At 33.5% G+C, this 25,228-nt stretch overlaps 2 protein-coding genes across 2 annotated transcripts in view; one reads left to right on the top strand and one right to left on the bottom strand.

Moving 5' to 3' along the window:
* Positions 1-25,228, top strand: part of LOC111053487 (transformation/transcription domain-associated protein) — a 160,447-nt gene that overhangs the window by 118,180 nt on the left and 17,039 nt on the right. The window contains 9 exon segments of the mRNA XM_039430392.1: positions 1,008-1,169; positions 2,629-2,739; positions 3,887-3,920; positions 15,295-15,443; positions 17,281-17,455; positions 20,600-20,825; positions 22,101-22,194; positions 22,802-23,017; positions 23,861-24,049. Of these exon segments, the coding sequence (XP_039286326.1) occupies positions 1,008-1,169; positions 2,629-2,739; positions 3,887-3,920; positions 15,295-15,443; positions 17,281-17,455; positions 20,600-20,825; positions 22,101-22,194; positions 22,802-23,017; positions 23,861-24,049 (1,356 nt within the window).
* Positions 4,460-9,439, bottom strand: LOC111053489 (BTB/POZ domain-containing protein 1). Its single transcript, XM_022340387.2, has 2 exons — positions 9,173-9,439; positions 4,460-7,429 (listed from the first exon to the last, which is right to left on the bottom strand). Exon 2 carries the CDS (start codon positions 7,398-7,400, stop codon positions 6,540-6,542), a length of 861 nt encoding a protein of 286 aa, XP_022196079.2. The 5' UTR covers positions 7,401-7,429; positions 9,173-9,439; the 3' UTR covers positions 4,460-6,539.

Raw genomic sequence — 25,228 nt, forward strand, 5'->3', positions numbered from 1 at the left:
GATTTCAAGATTACTTCAAACCAAATTAGTTAATTTGTTTTGTTTTTCACTTGATCATTTATCACTTATTCGTTATTGATTGGTTCATCCTATTGAGGGTAAAATATTTTAATCGTATACAGTTGAATTTATATATTTTCAATATTTGCAGAGAGACTTCAAAATTGTCTATTATTCTGCAACCGAATGAAAATTATACATAATATAATAAAAAATCAAATGTAATTTTATATTTTTCAAAATATAAAAAAGAAAAAAGATAACATGGAGTCAACATGTTCAATTAGCAGATATCTTCAATGAATAATTCAAAAACTTCAAAAGTTTGGAAAAATCCAAGTGATAATGTTGAGACAAAATATCACTAAAAAATTCAAGAATTGAAATATTTTCCAGATGCATAGTCAATTATGAATGAATTAATAGTGAGCATGTTCAATGTTTTTTTAATAGGTTGGGGTAAGACCAAACGAACGAATGCTTGTTTTGAACATTAATAAACATCTGGATGTAGCCAGTTTGATAGCTCTAAATCCATGATAACTAACATTGGTTTTGTACATAATTTTTGTTTTGGATACATAATTTATCATGCTTCTCATAATATGTTGGAATGTTTCTATGTGTTTTATGCTCCAGAATTTGTGCTCTAACTCTATGCTCGCTTGGTCTAAACCCAGCCTTATACTTGCGATAAAATATGAATTACAGACAATAGAACGTAATATTTTTCAGTTTTAGAATGAATAATTATGAATATAGTAATAATGGAAGATAATCATAATATGTATCATGAGATGAACTTCCAAATAATCTGATTACAGTGTATCCCCTGTAATCACAAAGTTTACAAATGATATGACAATAAAGAGTTATTTAATTTTTTGTTATGTCAGTTGGTTTAGCTATTGATTCACGACAACGGAATCACAAAGTTTACAACTGAAGCGCTTACAACTGTAAAAGTTCACAACTGATGTGACAATAGTTATTGTTTGTTGTGTCAGGTGCTTTGGCTGTTGACTTACGATGACGACCAGCACTCTCTGACGAACGCCATGGACAAGTACGTGGTGGGAGTTCCCCCCATCCAGTGGCTGCCCTGGATCCCCCAGCTGCTCACCTGTCTTCTACAGGACAAGGATCCCATTCTTAACCTATTAAGCCTGGTGAGTTCACAATGCAACGATCCCCTTCTCAAGCTGATCTTGGCGGTGAGTTTTCCAAAGATACATTTATTATTTTGTTAATTTATCTGTTTAGTTCATAACTTATTCATTATACTAGTGTAGAGTATACTAAGTAAGTTATGAGCTTATGAGAATTTAATGAAATAAATAAATTATCTTTAAGTAGATGGAGATTTTCCGCCTTTAAAACCTGGGAAGTCGTTGATGAAGAAAATTGTTTTTGGTCTTTGCAAGCTTCCATTTTCAATAAAATATTGAGTTTGGAAATGCTTGTTTTTATGAGTGGAGGAATTGTTTGAATTTATTATCCCCTATTCTTGGTTGAAGTCATTTCAGAATTGAAAAGGAATTGATAACTTATGTAACTAAATCTGTGTGTTAAGATATTAGAGGATGAAACTATCTTCAACTCCATCCCTGTAATAGTAGTCTCAGTCCGACCAAAATTTGCCATATATGTAGTAACGTAAAGGTCAGGTATCGTGGAAAATCATTTTTAAATTGAACAAAATTCCAATTCATTGACAAAATTAAAAATAAATGTGTAATAACTGAACTGAAAGTAATAATATTTACAAAGTTAATTAAAACTCACTAGTATAAATATATCCTAGTGCAAAAAAATGGAACATTTATACATTATTATAGAAACATTAACAATTTACAGAATATTGAAATATCAATTGCTCAACATACAAAACCAATAATTTTTATCGTATTTGAATGAGTCATATTTTTGTGAAAATATGAATTAAGATATCCTGAAGAAGAATGAATGCTGCAAAGAAAATTGGTTTCATTGAACCACTATCGACTGGGTTTTGTAAAAACCTATTATTTATAACATCTTTTTAAAGTTTAAAAACTTTTAAAACTATCAATTTATGTGTGTTTGTTTCATATACATTTGTTTATTCATTCATTCACTCAGAAAATTCCATAACTTGCTACCAACTCAAGTTAGATCTTTGCCAAATAAACTTTTCCTCCAAGTACTAAGATCCTGGCTGATTGTGAATCCATTTTATTCAGTCGAGGAATTCATTACTGCCGATAACAACACCATGGTCAATTCAATTTAATGTTATTTTTTGTCAATTTAAAATAATATCCAAGTAAAGGAGACGAGTTAATTATCTTATTTAATTGTAAATTTTCCTAGATTCTAATGTAACTCATCTATTCTATTTATTATTTGTTGTGCCTGTGTAATTTATTGTATGTTTCTTCAATGTGAATTGAGACCTGGCTATATGTAACTTCTATGTTCAACTGGTCCAATAAAAACTTGAAGCACTCATCTTGAAGATGAAATTGGGGGAGGAAAAACAGGTGAACCCTTATTATTTTTCTCCCAAATTCAAACTAATAACAGTTGGACATGATGTTGGATGTGCTGCAGAAATATTAATCAGTTGTTATAATTTTCGATAATCAGGTCGGCAGAATGTATCCACAAGCTGTCTATTTCCCAGTCCGAACGCTGTATCTCACTTTGAAGATAGAGCAGAGAGAAAGAGAGAAGAGTGCTTCTATGGCTGGAACACAAGTGAGTATTCATCATTGAAATGCTTATTTAAAGAGAAATGTTTTAATAATTTGGTAATAGATTATTGTGAGTACATTTCAAGTAAGTCTCAAACCAAAATGAACACTAGTCATCTATGGTTTTTCTGAATATTCTGTCAACTTAAGACATAAGCTTGTGCTTGTGCAGTGGAAGGAATGATGATAATAGATGATGAACCTACGGTTTTGGATGGGATCTGAACCACCGGTAACCGGTAGGTGATTTTTAACTGCCTTCAAGCAGTCACCTTGTTCCTATAATCGTTTTCAGACTTACCGATTGTCGGCCGACATTATTATCGTTACGACACCCAGATTGGCTAATTGTCACCTACAGTTTCTTTCCAGTCAATCGCTGTTCATTCTGAGTGTCGTGACGATAAATTTCGGCCGACAATCGGTAAGCGTGAAATTGCTATTGGGGGAACTGAGAACTCAGGCAGCAATAATCTAACCTGTGCGATTATAGATCTGTGAAGACAACTACTTCTTCTCAATTTATTATTCTCTAAAACTGTTTTTCTTTCAGATCCACCTCTTTTAGTTGTGAATTCTCAAAATCTTGTTTTATTGCCTTAATAAGTCACAAATAAAATTTCAATGACTTGAAATTTCGAACTCCGTATCGCCAGAGTCAATACAAGTTTACAAGTTATATCACATCTAGTTTTCAGAGTAGATAGAACCATCGGTTTCTGATGTTATCAACTAAGATGATGTTGATAACCATCATATAGAATTAAAAAAAGCTTGGTATAATTTATGAGTATAGCTTTATATTTCATAATCAAAGTCTTTATTTTGGCTCAAATATGGAACTTTAGCTAAATGATCGCCAATAATGATTTCTATTCCAAATTTGGTAATACAGGCCAATTGAGCTCCTCCTTAATTTAATTCTCCTCCGATCGTTGGATTTTTCTGCTCCTCCTTAGAATAATTTATTTATCCTCTTCAGATTTATTATATTTGGTCTACTTATGATGAATAATGTTCAATAGCTATTGGGAAGTGCCTTTAGTTGGACATCTGCCCTTGTTGCTACCTTTATATGCTCCTTTTTTATACTCTCATTCCATTAAAAATATTATGAAATCAAGTAATTTAGTGGTGTTTTTGTTTTGCAGACACAGCAAACCAGTGGTGCGGATGCTCTTCAGAGTAAGTACTCAAGTCATTCAGTTATAAAACATAGAGAAAATGATTCAGTAATGTGAATAAACCAATTACGCCTATATTCGAATCAAGGAAACTGTTGTAATGGACCAGATTCAGGCGTCTTCTTAAGCGAAGTCATTACAAAAGTTCCATTACTTCGAATACAGGCATGAGTATGCTTAGCATTTGTTGATCCGGTAATAGCTTGATCCTTGATGCATTGGCAATATGATTGATGAAATCTTGAATGATGAATAGTGTATTTGAATACCACTATTCTGATATACCAATACTTTGATTGTAGTTGATGTGATCATCTAGGGCTGTGTTAATCCTGTGTTGCCTATACCTAAATGTTGAAGTAATACTGTACCTAGGAAATTAAAAGTTGATGAATTCTATTTTTCCAAACATTTGTAAACTAACTGAATCAAAAATAGGTAGTGTCCCATTTGAGTTTTTTAGTCAGAGCCGCCACTGGTGTGTAGCCTATATGCAAATGTTGGAATAATACTGTAGGAAATGAAATAAAAGTTGATAAATTCTATTTTTCAAAAAATTATAAAAATTTATTTCTTTTCATAACTAGAACAACAAAAATCGAAATGGTTTTACTAATCTCACTTTCAGTTTATTAGTTGGTGAATCTTTCGATAAAAATGAATTTAATTTAACAAATAATATAATATAATACAATTTCCATTATTAAATGCAAAACTTCTTATTTTCTAAGATAAATACAATATGCAAATACTCCAGAAATAGGAAAATTTAAGTTATAATCATGCATTACAACCATTTCAATTAAATTTTAAATTGTGCAGCAAACTTCATAATAGACTGGAAGCCAAATCATGTATACATAATTATTTTTGTACTGATATTCAAACAAAGTAAAGAACAAATAGACCAATATTATATTCAAGTAGCCCACAGTGGAACCACATATCAACTTTTTTATAGAAATCAATTCAATCAGATATATATAATGGAATGTGAAAAAGTTTCAGAAAATTGAAAAATTCATGGAGCATGCATTACATATCATAGATTAGAAACAAATCATATTCACGATGCTGTTTCTTGTCTCAAATTGTTATAAAATAATATTGAATGGTATAAAATTGTTTCAAGCAAATAAGAAAAGTATAAAATTGATTGTGAACTTTAATTATTACCAAGTTTTACTACTAATTATTATCATTGATAACTGGTCACTTATTAATATAATATAAGCCTACCTTTTATCACTTTATAGTAAAATCCAGTCTTAGAATAAAATGTTATTTTCTCAGTCTCACGTCTCACTACATAACATAATATTCTAACTTAATTAAAATATCTGGTATCCTCTATGTGAATAGATTCGGAAATTTTATTGAATAATCAGTAAACAGAAATTAACAAAGACGTTTGATTATACTTCCCAAAAAAAGTTGATAAATTGACAGGTGGTACTGTACACATAGAGATAAAGACACAATACTATGATTTAAAATTAAAGTGGGGTTCTTTGCTCGGTGGGTACTTGTATTGGATTTTTAGATAACCTCTTTTTGATTATATTGTGACAAGATATACGTTTTATATAAAAAAAACGAAAAGACACTAGAAATACAGTCACAGCCCCATGGCCTCTGCCATTAGAGTGACAGAGAGAAAGTGAGTGTGAGAGAGAGAGAAACAGTTAGAGAGAGAGAGAGAGAGAGAGTTGAAGAGAGAGAGAGAGAGTGAGCGAGTGTTTGATAGGAGATGGAGAGTGGACCAATTCAAAATTTAGCTGCAATTTGAAATAGCCACGTATTTATGTGAGGGTATACACTGAATATTATAGCTAACACATGGCTTCCATTATACCAAATTGCATATAATTTATTTTAATGCGTCCAAATGGTCTAATTGCATCATGAGGCTGGAATATTGATCAGTTTTGAGTGTATGATCGGAAATTTTAGAATAAGTGAGCATTTTTGACGGGATAGTCACCGTTGAGAGTTCAGTATGACTTGATTTAGTAGTACTTTGGTGGGATGAAGCTATAATATTCGTGGATGGGTCACTTGACTAACTTATTTAAAAATCAAGGAACTACTGTAGTTCCACTTCTTGAGTCCATGTATAATACTATTTTTAACAATCAAAAACATTGATGATCATTTATAATATTATTATTTGACCAAGTGTATTGTCCAGTATCAAAGATGAATATTAAAAACATAATGGATTCTCAAAAACTACAGACTTGGATTAAAACTTACAGACTTACATACGGTAGTAGTTAAGTGGTACACATAACTTGTGTCGCGGACTAGGAAGAAGAACCCTGGGTCTATTTATCCCTTCCTTAGCATCAAGAGGCTATCATGCGTAGCAAATACATTATTTGATCATCCAGCCAGCATGCCGTAATTTTATAATCTGGAATTGAGCAGTCAGGTATGCGCAGTTGGATTTCTTCTAGCTCCGTCCGCTCTGGCACCAAACAACTAGAGATCATCTCATCAGTCCTCCAATGTAATTATAACAACTCTCTTTTTCAAATGACTAAAAACAATAGAATTAAAAATGCAATATTTTAACAATTTTATAGAATATTTTATCGTAGGTTGAGTAACTCACTTTCTACAGCTGATTCCATGTCGTAGAACATGTAAACTTACGTTTTTTCTGTATGGGACACAGATTATCTGGATAAGGCGTTGACCCAGGGCACAATATATTGAGCGCGATATCCAATTTTTCATCTTTAGTGAGTAGAAGAGACTTGGAAGCACTCAAAGCAAACTCCTTTGGAGACATTGTCAAAAACCGTATGTGCTTTTTAAGCCCATTGAAGTGAGATCCCAAGCACTCATCTGATATTTCTTCGCGTTCGGCTTGGGCAAGAGCCCATTTTTCAAAGAAAGTGAAAAGTTCAAGCTCAGAACTCAACGCTAACGACTCAAGTTTCAGTAACAAATCTATTGTTTCAGATTTAGCTGATAAAAACCCATCACTTTCCAATATGTCGTACGTTATCGTCTCAAATAGCTCAAAACAAGTGTCGTTGAAGTGTGTGATATTCTCTCCTTTAAATTCCTCATAGATTTGCAACACTTCTGAAGAGTGTTTATCTCTGATGTACTCAATACATTTCAAGTCAAGTAAGGGAACGAGAAATTTCTTAGCAGTCACAAGTGTTGAAACGGCATGCGTCATGGAACTGAAACTAACTTCACCTGTATAAATGAATTCCTTCATTGCTTTGAATCCTTCTGGCCCGATATTAACTAGCTCAACAACTGACAATTCAGCTAACATTTCGTAGAAAACCTCACTAGCAGTAGAAAAAAACAGTTTATGTCCTTTGATGCTAACTTTTTCGTGGCCTACTATGAATTCAACATCACTGTTAATATCACTAATGCATAAGCGTTTGAATCTTTTGTCGAAGAAATCTTTGACAGATTGTGACGAGCTTTCACGTTCGAATAAGGAGCACATTTTTCAACAAACCATTGAAACTGTCTCACCTGAAAAATAACATACATACATTTCAGTAAATTTTTATTTGTAAGTCAACAGATTGATTTTGTTTGATGAAATGAATAGTCGGACAGAAGAACATAATAATTGAATGGTAGAACATGAAGCATTTGCATAGGTGCATTTCACTGGGCCAGTCAATAAAGGCTGATTAAGGCACAGCTGAATTATTTTCGCATGGTGTTAGGTTACACAGCCCGGAACCGAAAAGTCCCTATCCTTCCCCCCTCACTTCTCCTCTCTGGATAACCCACCCTCCCCCCACCGAAGTTAAAAACTGCAAGGGTTTCATAAACAAAATATTTCCAATCAAGATATCGAGCTAATATCTAAATAATGAATGAATATATCTTATAGATAATGAATAAGAATGAATATAGCTTATTGTATAATTTATTGATTAGGAAGTTATTTCTGTAGAAAACCAGAAAATTATGAAATTTTCACTTCATAGTGAAGTAAAAAGAAGTGATTCGTGAGGTCTATAGTGAGGTCAACGTTATAATAGCAGTGAAGAAAGATAGGAGTACAACGTTGCCGATCCCTGTCTTGTCAATTACTTCTATAGAAAGTTGCTGATACAGGTTTATTGATGTAATATTAACTGTTCATTCTCGTTTAAAATAGTATATTTTATTAAGCAAAAAATTGTATTTTTCAGAATTTTCATAATTAATATAAAATATTTTTTTAATTAATTATTAATTCTACATTGTTAAAAGACGATCTGGCAACAGAGCAAAGCGAGAAAGAGATATCTCCATCAACTCGTGTTAACGGATAGACACGTTAAACTGTCGGTCCCGGCTGAAGTATGACAGTCGTAAGACCCATTAACGGGTTAATTTATATATTCAGGCTAGGTGGAACCTTCCCAATATAGACTCCTCACCAACAAAGCCATAAGAGCTTACATTTTTACTTTACTAAAGTCAAATAAGAGTTTACTCTTTCATTTTTATACCGGTACGGTAAATAAATGTTTTGTATAAAAGTTGTAGCACGTTTAAAATAGAGTCATTAAGTCATACTTTTTTAAATGTTTTATAATCTTCTATATTCAATTAATCAACACAATGTAGACTTTTTTTACGCTTGATGCTTATTCAAGTACACTATCACCAATATGTGGTTTTGGGAAAACTATTAACTTAATAAAATAATTCTTTCTCATCCCAATACCATCCACCTCCGTGGTGATATTGCGATATAAAGCTCCGGATGATTGAGAATTATTGAATTTAGTCTAAAATTGTGAAACATATTTTTTCTATTCACTTGCAATAAGTCTAATTAAACTTAAATAAGTTAGTCAAGTTTCGAGGAGCCGTGTATTTAAAAAAATAATCAATTTCCACTCTCCATTTTATAATTCTCTAGTCATTTTTCAATTAGCTTATACGGAGTAGATAAAGATTCAAAGCTGCGTTTACACCAGAGTTAACACGAGTTATTAACTTGAATGAATCGCCAAAAATTTATCTACGTTGATAACTCGTGGTTTTAACAAAAAAAACCTTATTAAAGAAAATGTTATTAACATATTATGTTAATGACTTTTGTTATTAACGTATTATGTTAACTTAATGACTTTTGTTATTAACATATTATTATGTTAATGACTTTTGTTATTAACATATTAGTATGTTAATGACTTTTGTTATTAACATAAGCTGTAAACTTCAAGCTTAAAGCTTTAAACTAAGCATGAACTTTCTATAAAAACTTACCAAAATAAATTACTCCCACCAAATAGATTAAACTGCTAAATTATTGCTAAATCACTCTGGGTAATGTTACTAATCACGGCACATTTGTATCTTAACTATTTTTAAAGATATTCACTCAATTTTTTTTAATGAAAGAGGAAGAAAAATATAGTTGTTCGTAGCTAAATAACAATTTTAATCAATGAAATTTAAGTTATTAATATTAATAAAAAAAAATTGAATTTTGCCTAACCTATAATCTTTTTACTAGCACCATAGAGTTGTAGAATTATAGAGTTGTTGGCAACGACTGGTTGCTCTACGCTGAGGCTCACAAGTTTGAAGCATGCTGTACAGTCGTCATTGGTTTTTGTAATTGCTCGATGAGAAAGATTTCGTTTTCCCACTTGTTCGATTACTGATTATAGAGTTCAATATTCATGTTGATATTTTTTTCAAATTTCAGTTTCGATATATTGGAATCCTTATTCAAACTACTATGATTTTAATTATTTTTTGAAAAAATTGGTAACTCTAGTGGTTACCATACTGAAATTGTAAAGTCTCATTTAGGTATTGATAATAATTTGAAGTTTAATAGGAAATCTGCCTTAATTAGTCACAAATTAGCCATAATTTGTGTTGAAATTTAACTGCTGATTATTCAGCAAATTTCAACAAAAAATGCAGTCACATGGCAAATATTTTCAAATTTCAATAATGGAACATCTGTTCTGTTATAGTATCCTACGTCACATGGACGGGAAGGGGTCTTTTGCAGGCGAGAATGATGTTTCTATAGTGAGGTCTACGTTATAATGGCAGTGAAGAAAGATAGGAGAAAAACGTTGCCAAGTCTCTCCATTTTGCCACTGATTGTACACAGCTGTTACTCAATTCATCCCATTAAATTTGATCTAATAATAATTATCATTTCCTTGATAAAATAAAATGTCAAATTAATCAAGAAAATATATTTTGTCATAATTTGATTCAAAAATTTACTTCCATAACTAAGATCAGATTTTTATTTTTATACAAACCTGAAATGGCGGCTAATTTAAAAAGCTGTGATACACCAATCTGAATTTCTAAACAACAGAAATTAAGTTATTGGTAGGTATTCGATTCCAATTTCTTTTAAAAATGATAGAAAAATAAAAATCCTTTTTAAAATAAGTAATTTCAATGGAAATGATTCTAAAATAACCTTTCAATATTATCTTTACCGATAATAGTAGGTCTAACTTAAATGTGTTGGCTAACTGAAGCATGGATGAAGTCTAGGATGGTTAGTTATCAACTTTTAAAATGTCATTTCAGGTATTTTAATTTGTGTTTCTCATACGGTAATGTCTAAAAATTATTTCATTGTTTCAAAAATACATTTTAAATCAATTATACGACTTGTGTACTAAAGTATTTTGATAGAATAAAGAAAAAAATGGCGGCTGAGTTACTTTTGTACATTCACTGTCAAAAGTAGAAATAAAATATTCTGGCAAACTGACAACATTGCATAGCTAGAGACAGATAGCACTATCTGTTTTGTTGTATGAAAGAAAAGGACAGCAACAGTATTGTCAATCGTACACTGCCATTGTAACGTGGATCTCACTATAGTCGAGGCGTTAGCCGAGACTGGAATTTCATTCGAGCACTGCAAAAGACATTCACGGCCAAGTAATGTACACTATTTTTTGTCATAGTTATTTAAAGAAGAATAATTGAGAAATAGAAAACAATACCTGCTTGTGTTGAAGCTATTACATGCATTCTATAAACATAACCTAGTTTATAAATTCCAAATCAGGAATGTTGTGGAAGTTGACAAAACTTCCACCTAGAGCGCTGAAGGTGGTTTTTTGTAGCAGTTTTGCTGTTCCTATTTTGGAACTAGGAAACATACTTGACTGTAAAGAAAACATATGGTTTCATTACAGTAGAGTATGCTGTAATGAGAATCATATGTTTATTTGTTCTGGAAACATATGTTTACCGGATTGATTTCATGCATGGAAAACAGCTGGGATTGAATGACTATGACAAATAGTTATTTGTGCAACTAGTGCGCAAAGTGACAGTTTGCTGCACCGAAAGAAACGTTTACGTAAGGAATGGCTTCTTGAGTGCAGCAGAGGAACTTTGCGCACGTATTTCACATTAAATTTCTCCTACAGTTACCATTGAATATGAAAAGTGGGTAATTATGGGTAAAATGATGGCTGAAATCCATCTAATGTTTGTGTGTGTGATGCTGTTATTAATAACAGCCTTAATTCATTTAAAAATTAATAATCCAATTGAAGACATGAGTGGATGAAGGTGTTATGTTACAAATCATACTTTTTGAGAAAATCGAGTTCAAAGTTTTTTTATGGCTACTTTTTCATGGTTATTACAATACTACTATAATTTTGATATTATGTTATCACTTACAATTGAAGTTGAAAATTCTCAGCCAAAGTTCTCATTTTTATTCATTGAAGAATCAGAAAAAATACAGATAGAACAAAAAATTCACATTCAAAATACAAACCAAAAGCTGATTGGGATGGCTGCAAGATGGCTGAACCGACAAGCGCGCGACCTAGCGGGAGCGGGAAGAATCGTACCTAAGTTTGTTCCATCCAGCTAAAAACTACAGAAACAGGATTCAGAAATTTAGACTTCTGCTCAAATTACCGAGAAAAATGCTCAAAGTAAACTGAAGAATATTTATAAAAATAACATAGACAACAGAGAATATTTATTTTAGTATTCTTATGTTTTTTATTTATATGGATATCGAACGGTTATCATTTAACCTCAAAATTCGTATAATGTATATTTGCTACTTTTCTCATTGCTTGCAGTTGAAATAATAATTATCAATAGAAAAGAACTATTATTTATTATTAAATGATGAGAATTCGTAAGCGATGATTATTTAATTATGATTTAGATGAACATTATTCTTGTTTTGGATTTCTAGATTGGGATTCTATCATAAATGTAGGGTAGCCATTTCTTATCTAAATCTAACCATAGTCATTGTTACCAACTTAATTTTTGTTTTCATGCACTAATCCTCCATATAACCCACCAAATATTTTGTGTTGCCATGTTGCAAATCTGGAGTGCAGAAAAAATTTTCCCGCACTAGAGCGGAAAAGTGATTCTTTGCGTTCTGTAATCAGTGCAGGAATGGCCACTTTTCAAGGTAACTGTAGGAAAAATTTATTTTAGTAATTTCCCTCATATGATCAGTTTTAGTGATATATGTGAATGACAATAATTATTGTTTCAATGAATGATTTTTTAAACATGATTACAGTATAATACCGTACTAATAATTATTTAATCTGGATTTTCTCATCATACTTTTTTGTGAATCAATTGATCATCCGTTTTGAATCGATAGGTACTGAATATGTAAATCAATTGAAACAAATTAAAGAATTTAAATTGAACAGACTCTAGGATTGATTATAATTAACTGGTAACAAAATATTTTATTAGAGTTGAGAAAAATAAATATTATTTATCTCGCTTATTCGATTTTGATCAGGATCGTTTCAATAAACCGAGAAAAAGTGCTATTAGTTTTCGATGATGTACCCTACCCGCTAAGGTAGGCGCACACAGATCGTCATTGGACGGACGGCACGGATCAGATTACATTTAATGCATTGCTTTCAATTGGAGTGGACCTATACCACAGTATACATACAGTGTGGAAACTTGGCTAGTACACTGGCGCAAAAATTCGCCATCTTGTTAGGAAGCTCCGCATTGTAATAGTATTGATGGGAGGTTCGGATCACTTTAATGATCCGGATCAATTGATCTCGTTCACTGCCACGAGCCAATCAGAAGACCAGGATTGGAACTTCGTAAGGTCACGTGACGTGTCTAGTATTTGCGTCATGTAAAAAGCATTGGTTGGATAGGCGTTTGATTGACAGTTTCCATTCTGTACCTATTCTGTGCCTATACGATGCATATAGGTATGCGCACTCCAATTGAAAACAATGCATTAAATCTAATCATCCGATCCGTCCGATGCGTGCCGTCTGTCCGATGACGATCTGTGTGCGCCTACCTTTATACGGAAACGCATTATTCTATAAATTCGTTTATATTTGCATCAATAAATTGTAAATCTCTATGAGATTTACATTACATTTATAGTCCATACAAAATTACTTTTGTCTTGGAGGGATATGCGCAGCAGAGAAAGGTAGGGATACCAATGTTGCCGTTCTAAACCTGCCAGCGTTCTCTAATTTCTAGTGAGGGTTCAAGTGCTCATGATACACCTACTAAGTTTCCTCTCTGAAAGCACTGAGTCGACTGAGACTAATCGGCAAATTGGCAATTGCGCTTCTACTACCTATGACTCTAATTCATCACTGAAATTGGCTGATCCCCCTCCATTTGTCTGCTCCACGTATTCCTACAATTTAAAAGTAATTTGGTATGGACTATAATTATTTCAGTACCTATTTGTCACTGATAGACTGACTCACTCACTGTACAGTCAGCCGAAAACGCTGTGGGTTGTCAGAGTACAGTTCAATACCGGTACAATTTGAATATTTATGACCGATATAATATTTAGCCTATTCATTTTACTGTTCTAATGTAGCAAATCGTGCAGTAATTGGAAATAATCGATACTTATCAATTTATTCAGGCTTAATTGCAAAAAAATGACAAAAAACTGATAATGGCAATCCCTTATTTCTTAGTCAAAATATAATTATTGACTAGCAGGTAACCCATGCTCGCAAGGGTTATAAATGTAAAAACTTGACAAACTAGAAACTTGACCAACTGAAATCTTGAAGAATTTAAAATAGGCCTATAACCATCCTCGGTAAATTGAGAATCTATATGCAAAATTTCAAGTTAATCAGTCCAGTAGTTCAGACTTGTTGCGTTATTCGTGAATTTCCTATCCTGTACATGTATTAGCCAATTCTTTCCTTTATTTTATTATAGATTTTGGCAATCCTAAAAAAGGTCCTATGCACTTCTTTAGAGACAACTGATACAACTTACTCTTACGCTATCTTTTCTCTATGACTTCTTCGATATCTCTCCGATTACAAAAGGAAGTTTTTTGGGATGCTATAAAAAACAATGGTTTTTGTGTTGAATTACATGGTTCTTACCAACAAAAAAAAAACAATGGCAAATGGAAAATAATTTATGGCGCTGCAATTGGTTAACATATTATTTTTAACATTGTGAAACATATGGCTAATGTTCGCTGCACTCACACTAAACGCATGCATGTACTGGCTTCTTTCAGTGTGAGCAAGTCACAAAGTGTTTCAATGGTACTATCCAGATTTTGTTTCTTAGCTTGTGCATGAGGCACACAGATCAATAGTAAATGGAGGTAACAGTGATTTAGGCAGCTGTGTTTTGTCATAGAGTAAATATACAGTTTAATAATCAAGATACCTTGATTATTATATGTCTGGTTTTGTCTAGTTTTGCTTAAAAAATAAAAGATGTCAGGTATAAATTCCCTACCAATAAGCCCCTTTTTACAAACATGGAAAGTTCTCCGCTTTCCATTTACCAAAACACTTCGAATAATACCAGTATAAATTGCCATTAAAAAGCGAAAACCTTAACTCCCTTTTTACCACTCAAACCTTTTAGGTTTCATTATCTTCTAATAGTTAGTATATTCTAATCATTATCTTCTAACAGGTAATAATAATATCGAGTGACTTTGCTGGCTCAGGTCTGGTGTCAGAGTTTTCAGGTCGCACCTGATCAATTTTAAACTTAACCTCACTTTGGACTATTTATGTGCCAAAATCAAGGAATTGAAGAAGTTTTGGGCAATTGCCTGTTTCTCTTTCCAAATATCGTGTTTGTGACTGTTCTAATAAATAAATAAATAAATTTCAGGGTCTCTGACATAACCTAACGACTGTTTTTAAGCAGCCGGGACCAACGGATTTAACGTGTCCTTCCGAAACACGGAAGTGGCCCGAGTATATCAATAATTAATATGTTTATGCCTATACAGACTTTAAATCGAGTGGAAGAATTTTCGTTCTAGTTATTGTGATAAATTATTACTATTGTCTTTACTTGAGGTTTGTGCTGTATAAATACATGTTTGTTGTGCATTGTAGGAGGTGCTGCTCAGCCAGGATCTCAAGAAGCCGGAGCTCCAATTAAGTCGAAAGCGACTCCGTCGATGCGTAAATGCTGCCACATTATGTATGTGCAAAAGTCTATTCACCCCACGGTCCTGTATTCACTTGAAGTTATCGTCGATCAGGTAAATCTGCATTCATAATGCTTGTTCTACTTTTATTTAGTTCTTATGTCGCATGTATATGTTGGCCCAATTAAAGCCAATGTCGATCAGCGCCAGTGTGTGGATGGGTGGTTTGCCAGCGCTGGCCTTCGTAAGGAAGGCTATGCAAGCTTACTGAGCCAGCGACTGGGTCAACATGTGGCTGCGGTATTAAGGTCGTCACACATCCAGCTACTTGTAGCTATAGTGAGGCCCACGTTATAATGGCAGTGCCGATCCTCTGTCTTGTCAATGCCTTCTTAGACGGTAGCTGATACAGGTTTATTGATGCAATATTAACGGTTCATTCTCGTTCAAAATAATCAATTATATCTTATATTTTTCAATAATTTCATAACTAAGATTAAATATTTTGTTAATAATTATCAATTCCACATTGTTAAAAGACGATCTGGCAACAGAGCAAAGCGAGAAAGAGATAGCGCTATCCACTTTGTTGAATGATAGACAAGGATAGAAATACCATTGCTAATCAAACACTGCCATTATAACGTGGACCTCACTATAAGAATACGTCTTCGGAAGAATCAATTTACCAAAAATAACTCAACGTTATTTTTGGTCATTTTTAGTAAATTGAATAACTTTTTCAAGAATTGTTATTTTCAGAATTTTTTGGTTTTATCCTCTAAATCTCATGGATTTGTCTATCGCCGAATTTGAAATGTTCTGTCCCAAAAATATCTCAAAAATTAATGATCGAAAAAAATGTTTCCCTGAGAAAACTTTTCCATTTTGATAGCATGATGTTATACAAACATCACTAGTAGAAAGTTTATTTTACTTTCCTTGTCCTATTACCATAGGTAAGGAAAGTATTGCTTTCCGAAAAAAATTAAGGTACCTCAATTTCTAAATTTCTATACGTTTCAAGGTCCTCTGAGTCCAAAAAGTGGTTTTTGGTTATTGGTCTGTGTGTGTGTGTGTGTGTGTGTGTGTGTGTGTATATATATGAGTGTATGTGCGTCTGTGCACACGATATCTCATCTCCCAATCAACGGAATGACTTGAAATTTGGAACTTGAGGTCCTTACAATATAAGGATCCGACACGAACAATTTCGATCAAATGCAATTCAAGATGGCGGTTAAAATGGAGAAAATGTTGTCAAAAACAGGGTTTTTCGCAATTTTCTCGAATGCGGCTCCAACGATTTTGATTAAATTTATACCTGAAATAGTCATTGATAAGCTCTATCAACTGCCGCAAGTCCCATATCTCTAAAAATTTCAGGAGCTCCGCCCCATCTAAGCAAAGTTTGATTTTAGATTCCCAATTATCAGGCTTCAGATACAGTTTAAACAAAAAAAATCAAGTGGAAAAGATTGAGCATGAAAATCTCTACAATTAATGTCCAGTAACATTTTCACCTAAAATTGAAAATAAGCTCGAAATTCGAGAACATGTGATTATCCAATTGCAAACTGTTGGCAACTGTTGATTCTATTAAATGATTCACTATGAAGAGATAGCAGACCTCTTTCGTTTCTAGCGTTATTGTCCTGTTACCAGGGCTCAGATCTTTGTTTATAAGTAGACTTGAGATGCGCGAGAACACTAGCGTCAGGTGATCAATTCTCATAACGGCAAGGAAAGTTGTGTGAGTGCGCCACACCAGATTTTTTAGCCTTTGCACAGCCTTAAATACCCTTATTATGAAACGGTTGTATAAACTACTATTGTGTATTTTGTTCTTATGAATTTATTCCATATTTCTCAAGAATATTTCAATCTTATAAATTTATTTCATATTCCTCAAGAATATTTCAATACAATGATAGTTTGATGTCTATTTAAGATGGAATGGTTCCGTGAGAATGGGTATGAAGAGGTTCTGCGTCAACTGCGCCAGGGATTGACCAAGTGCTATATGGTTGCTTTTAAGAATCGAGGAGCTGTCAGTGAGGCCACCATCACACCACACACTCTGCATTTCGTCGAGAAACTCGTATCAACCTTTGGCACCGGAATAGGTTTGTTATATCTTGATAATCTACATTTCTCTATAAAATGATTTATTGATGTCAAGTTTAAACATATTTGAAGCATTTTTCCAATGTAAATTAATTCGACTGAAATCTAACACTATGGTTGATGAACAGTCCAATTATTCTTACTTGAATTGATGAAATGATCTAATGATGTCATATTCTAACATACCTAACGTTTTTTCCCAATGTAATTCTCCTGAAATCTAACACTTTTCTTAATGAACAGTTCAATTCTTACTTGGATTGATAAAATCCATTTGTTAATTTTTTAATTGTCCAATTAAACTGTTAAAAATGATCTGACAACCTTGTGGAGCTAGAAAAGGATAGCACTATCTGCTTTGTTGAATGACCGACAAAGACATATATTCGACTATGTGATTCGACTGGAATCCAACACTATGGTTTGAACAGTTCAACTATCACTTGAATCAATAAAATGATCTATTGATGTCATATTCCAACATACCTGAAGTTCTTTCCAATGTAATTCTACTGAAATCTGAACTTCTCTCAATGAACAGTTGAATTCTTACTTAAATTAATTAAATGATCTATTGATGTCACATTCCAAAGTACCTGAAGTTTCTTTTTCCAATATAATTCGACTGAAATCTGAAACTTAATGAACGGTTCAATTCTAACCTGAATTAATAAAATATATCACACTGATGGGGATCAACATAGATAGATTTCATACTAAAGAAACTATAATGTAGTTCATGTTATAATGACAGTGGAGAGAGATAGGAGTACAGCGTTCCGATTTTAAGCCTTGCCACTTCCTTCTATAGAAGATAGCTAATACTGATATATATTTTGTAACTGTTCATTCTTGTTGAAAATAATCAATTATATTTCATTCGTCAAAAAATGAATGTCAATGATTGAATGATAAATTTCTATGATTGGGATTAAATATTTTGTTAATTATCTAATTGAGTTATTAAAAATTATCTGACAACCTTGTTGAGCTAGAAAAGGATAGATCTAGCTGCTTTGTCGAATGACAGACAAAGATGTCTACACCAATGAAATACTACCATTACAACGTGGACCTCACTATATAAGTTACCGTACTCCTTTTCAAATCCAGTTCATCTATACAAAAATTTATTTCAGAACAGAAATTTCATAATTGATTATTCTACAACAAAGTATTGAGAAATGCCGTCAATGCACCATTTTTTGTCAGAAACTATGACTTCCACAGAGAAACAGTTGATGTCACCATCACAAAGGCTGTCAGAGACTATAAAGAGATACTGCATAATCATGAGAATTTCAACTCTAAAACTCTATCGACAACTCTATTACAGTGAGGAGGCTTCTCATACACTCTTTTACATTTTAATTTATAACATCACTTTACCGTACTCATTTTAACATTTTTACCTCGTCAGTTCACTATCTACATCACACAAGATCTGTAAACTTTTCCTTTCCAGCCTCCTCACTGTTATAGAGTGGTCGATAGAGTTTTAGAGTTGACATTCTGATGATTATGCAGTATCTCTTCATACTTTCTGGCAGCCTTTGTGTTGGTGAAATCGACTGCTCCACTGTGGAAGACATATAGATAGAGGGGTTTAAAAAAATGTAAACTACACATTTTGATAGTGAATATCTTGGTAACGTACTTTAGGCCGTTTCAGACCGCCATAAGTAGCTTGAGCGACGTCTTTTGAAAGTCGTATCTCCCAATGTTGATCAATCTGTCCATTTCAAACATGCAACGCTACATAATACTCGTTGTCAATCCTACTGTATCCAACGACTAGTCGCTCCGTATCTCGGACAGAGCATGCGCTTTGAGCTAAAAAATAGTACTCGAACACACTTCAAAATGTGATCAAATACAAAAAATAATGAAAACATATATTTTGGTGTGAACTGTTCTTAGCTTGCTCTAGTAATACGCTGGGATACGTGCTACATCACCCGAAGACGCTATGGCGGTCTGAAACGGCCTCAAAGTTTGCATGCTACACTACCTTTTGACAAAACATTGAACTATAATATAGAGTAAGATTTATAGTTGTACGTTGTTTTGTTCGTTTCTCGTTCACTGTCAATTTTAGTTTATACATTTTTTGGACCCCTCTGTAGTTTCAGACAAAATATGATGCATTGACGGCATTCTACAATACTTTGTTCTGAAATTTCTGGCTGGTGTTGATATTACTCTTACTAGCAAAGTCCTTGATACTCCAAAATTGAATAATCTTCAAATTAGTATAGAAATATCACGTAGTAAATGTATTATTTTCTCCTACGTATTATTGACTTCGTCGGTGAGAATTAATTATCATTTGCTTGTTATTAGTTTGATCTATTGCCTAAACATTTTGTTTATGTGGTTTAATTTAGTCATTGATAGAATTTGTATGGCTATATCGTGTACAAATAAATTAGTAGTTCTGCGAACAGTAGACCTCGGTCATGAATACAACTTTCAATCTAATGAGAAGGGCCAGTACAGTAAATTGTGAAGATTTATCCATGTCATCTACTATTTTCTCCATTGAAAGTGCTAGAGACACTGTTTGCAGGGACACCGGACTTATCAAGGAGGTACCTTTATATCGTCTCCATATTTACAATATAAACATATATTACAACTTTTCTAATATTTAAATATTTAATATTAAATTAATTATAAGAAATCGGTCAACTGACGGAAAAATGGAATATGCAGTAGGCAATTTAGACGATGAATCGTCCCACAGACGATGGTGAGACGGAAAATGATTCTAAATAAGATGGGTTTGTTGGTGATAATGACAAGAGGTTGCTAATGATGTTTTTCATGAAAAGTGGTTTCAATGTTATGGCTTGTTATGCCTTTGCATAATGTTAATGCTCAAAAATCGGTTTCCGATCTCATACCAATTATTATTGTTTTTTATTTAGCAGAAATTCTTGATGTAGTGGTTGATTAATTTTCAAAAAATGCGAAATTTATATTGTTTTTTGTGGTGCAAATAAAATTCATTATCAATAATCAAATTGAGCTCAGTATAAGCTAGAAAAGTTCAATAATCTCCATTGAAAGTGTAATTTATTGCTCATGTACTGTTTATTTGAACTGGTTGCTGTTATAAAATTGATCGAATTGTTTTGCAGAGAATATTTCGAGTTCGATGAACTCGACAGCAGGCAGCTCAGCTTCGGAGAGCCTGGCAAGGCGGGCGCAGGTGACAACTCACGACCCCGTCTTCCAGAAGATGAAGGCACAGTTCTCGGCCGACTTTGACTTCAATGTGCCCGGCGCAACCAAGCTGCACAACCTCATTAACAAGTTCAAGAAGTGGGTCAAGATTCTCGAAACCAGAACAAAGCTTCTGCCAAAGTAAGATCCTTTCACCTTGTTGAAATAATATGAAAGCGACTATAGTGTGGTCCACGTTATAATGGCAGTGGTTAAAGATAGAAGAATAGCGATGCCAATTCTCTGCATTGATTAATTATACTACCTCAAAATAACATAAAAAATAATCAAATCTCTAAAATAATAATTTTGCAGTTACGGTATGGCATTTCAACTTAGTAGAGCACTTGTACGGCTAAGCAGTATTAACACTGTAACTTGGGCTACATTAATTTCACCAAGGCTTCAAGTAAAGCAATTCAAACAATTAATTTTATGGATGCATAACAACTGTAATACATATATTTGAAATGCTCAATAAAAATTCAATGTAGTATTTATATGTAACTGATTTGCGCCTTGTATTTCATGCAAGTTCCCATTATATCAATAGGGCCATTCAAATTTTCCGCCGTTTCTTGCCTCTCTCTGTCATGGCTGCCCATGTTCAATTCCTAACAGGAATTATTGCGGTACCTCAGCAGCTTCTCTTTGTCACAGATACAGAGTAACGGTTAGAGTTATCACATATATAGTGAGGTCCACGTTATAATGACAGTGGATAAAGATAGAAGAATAGCGATGCCGATTCTCTACATTAATTAATCATATTTCCACACTGTCAAAAACATAATTGTCATCGTTGTGGACCTAGAAAAGGATAGTACCACCGGCTTTGTCAAATGATAGACAAGAATAGCAAAACCGAAGTTGATCAAATAATGTCATTATAACGTGGACCTCACTATAATGTTAACTGTCACGAACGGTTTTAGCCATATACTAGTTCAAAAGCTATAGGTTTTATTTGTTTCACTTCATAAGATTGTGCCCAATTTTCAGTACAAACATTCACAAACTAGAATTTTCATTTTAGATTTATTAAAAAACGTATAAGGGTACAAACACACTGAAGGCGGAACGGAGTGGTGCGTGGAGTGGCGTGGTCAGAGCGTTAATGATACTACACACTGGAAGCGTCTGAGCGTCAAGCGTCAAGGGCCTAGAAGAATAGAGTAGAATAGTACATGATTAGACCAGACTGGCACTCGCACTGTGACGCTCCGCTTGTAGAGGCTCCAAGATTGGCTGCATTTCGTTGTTTGAAACAATAAATTATTATTAATCAGGAATATGAATTGAAATTAGGGTTAGCTTTCTCATAAATTACTTTTTATTTATTTCTTCCACTATTTCTGGTTGTGTAAACAAACTATCAACAATTTTAAACAACTAATTGACAAAATTTCTATTCAGGTCATTCCTGATTGAGGAGAAGTGCAGATTTCTGAGCAACTTCAGTCTACAAACTGCTGAAATAGAACTTCCTGGAGAATTTCTCTTGCCAAAGGTAAGCTAGCTGCTCTGCTATTTACAACCTTAAAAAAATCAACAACAATTGTTATTGGTTTTATGATTTATGATCTAATATGATATGTTGCGTAACACTTTATCACGTGTTACATGTGTGACATTTCTTCAATGCACTTTTTCAGTGTCTTATATCTTATATCTAGTGTTTATATGCCAGAGAATTAGAAATATTAACTTTAGTTTGATAAAAATGATACACTAGAGAGTAGATGAGTAAACTATATCACAGACCAAAATATCAGATTTGATTTAGATTGGATAGTTCTTAGAGATTCAATTGATCAGATCAAGGCCCGATTGCACAAAAGCCGGTTAAATTTTAACCGTGATTAATTCCACGAGAACCAATCAGAGAATGTCTTTTTGATAAGACAGCTTCTCTGATTGGTTCTCGTGGGAATTAATCACGGTTAAAATTTAACCGCCTCTTATGCAACCGGCACTAACTTGGAAATATTTTCAACAAAAAATTTGTTTTTCTTGTAGTTAGCTGTTCATTTATAGACGATGCATTTTTCACCAAACAATAATTGTAACAATTCATCAATTTATGACTGTTGATAATATGGTTTATTAATTTGCAGCACTCGAACTACTATGTTAGAATCTCACGATTTATGCCGAGAATCGAAGTGGTGCAAAAGCACAACACGGCAGCCCGACGACTCTTCATTCGCGGCCATAATGGCAAAATCTATCCGTACTTGGTTGTCAATGACTTTGGCTTTGGAGATGCCCGCAGAGAAGAAAGAGTTCTTCAACTGCTTCGTATGCTCAACCACTATTTGGGAAAACAAAAGGTAAAAATCATTGAGAAAAATCAAGTTCTAGGTTAGTCTATTGACTGGGGAATTGTCAAATTATACTTCACCCATAATATGGTGCCCTGGGGTGACCAAAGTATGATCATAGCGCTTAAACCTTTTAAAAAAATATATATATTTACGTGGCACTTATAATGAAGGCTAGTTATTCTCATGGACATCATGAACATATCGTATGTATTCTATTGTATGTTTATCCTTTCAAGTTGATTTCCATTTATCATCTTAGTTTAGATACATAGTTTTCGAGTTATATGCGAGAAACCAAAAAATGATACCTTTGAACCACCCCCATCCCCTTAGGTGGGTAGGGGTGGGGACTTTCGATATATCTAACTCCTTACTACCCTAAACAGAACTGCGGGGTCGAAAATTGTCTTTCAAACTTTTCCTTCTGTACCCTTTTTTGAGCATTCATTGCCTGGACTATAACACAAGTTACACAAATCAGATTTTTATTTATTTATTAGTAACCTACAAAATTGCTTATCATTAAAATGATATTGGAAGAGGAAAAACAGGTGAATCCTGTTATATTTCTCTCTCAGATTTGGATTATGAGTTCGGAATAAGGTCAAGTCTAATGTTATGAAGATATGCGACTTTATTTATTTATTTGCAAAATAAAATTAGTTACAAAAAATAAAATTAGTTTATAATGAATAAAACATGAATTATATAAATTAATGCATTATAAAAAACTCCACTGCAAATTAAATTTCCTTATGCAAAAAACGTGAATAAAAACTTTTGTTTATAGCCTGTATAACAAAAAAATGTTGAATTGAAATAGTTGTTTAATGAATGATTTGTTGACAGGAAACGTCTAGGAGATTCGTGCACTTGACGGTGCCTCGAGTGGTGGCCGTGTCCAGGCAGATGCGGCTGGTGGAGGACAACCCGGCCTCCATCTCGCTGCTGGACGTCTACAGGGAGGGCTGCTCCAATCTGGGCATTGACCACGAGGCTCCCATCTCACGCTACTACGAACGGCTCGCTACTGTTCAGGTACCTACGCCATCATTCACTAATCACATAGAGAAACCATACAGAAAAGATAGCATAACAAGATATCCCATCGTATAGGTCGTTTCTGTTCCAAATTTCAAGCCGACATTTTGTTAACTCAAGTCGATTATTACTGTTTTAATCGGGTGAGAGTGTAAAGGTAGGCGCACACAGATCGTCATCGGACGGACGGCACGCATCGGACGGATCGGACGATTAGATTTGATGCATTGTTTTCAATTGGAGTGCGCATACTTATCCGCATCATTTTAGGTACGAGCTCTCTAATTGAAAACAATGCATCAAATCTAATCGTACGATCCGTCCGATGCGTGCCGTCCGTCCGATGACGATCTGTGTGCGCCTACCTTGAAGGTGCATTTTCGTTTGTGCGTAAACTTCCGCAGTCGACGACGACACGCATTGTTGACATTCATATTGTTCAAATTTCAAGTGTGCTAAAACAGCTGATCAAATAACTTTTCATTATTTGTGTTTATTATTCAAGAATTAAACATTTTTAATAACATCAACATATTGCCAGTTAAAAGAATAAGAAAGTATAAACTCAACCTCCCCCATTAGAATATATTTGAACATAATCCTTTAGGTTATTTAGACAAATTGAAATCTACCCAATCTGAGATCCTCACCCTGTCGTGGTCGACGACGGCATTTACGCACAAACGAAAACCCAGCTTATAAACTGCACAGTATGAGAGACTACCAGCGTCACATAGCTTCACAAAAAAACTTGAACAAAGAACTTGTTGGCTTGTAATTAACATTAAGAATTGGAACATGAACGTCTATACCATGGGATATCTTCTTGTGCTAGATTTCATCTACGGTGATGGCAATCACTCAACCAGGCAATTACTCAACAGAGGTTTTGAAATGAATTTAATATTTTTGTTTAAAATATTTTTCAGCTATTAAATGAAAAATACTGAGAAATTGTAAAAACCACAGATTTATTGATACTTAGAAAGACCGGTTCCGGTTATTACACCATTGTCAATCTCTTATAAACTAAAACATCAATAAATATGTGGTTTTTTGACAATTTCTCAGTCTTTTCCATTTAATATGAATAATAATTACTACAATATCAACTTCTCAACTACACAAAAAGGGAAAATTTTTCAGCTATTTTCAATGAATCATTCATTTATCAAT

The sequence above is a fragment of the Nilaparvata lugens genome, chromosome 1 (genome assembly GCF_014356525.2).
Source record: "Nilaparvata lugens isolate BPH chromosome 1, ASM1435652v1, whole genome shotgun sequence".
Classification (NCBI taxonomy): Eukaryota; Metazoa; Arthropoda; class Insecta; order Hemiptera; family Delphacidae; genus Nilaparvata; species Nilaparvata lugens.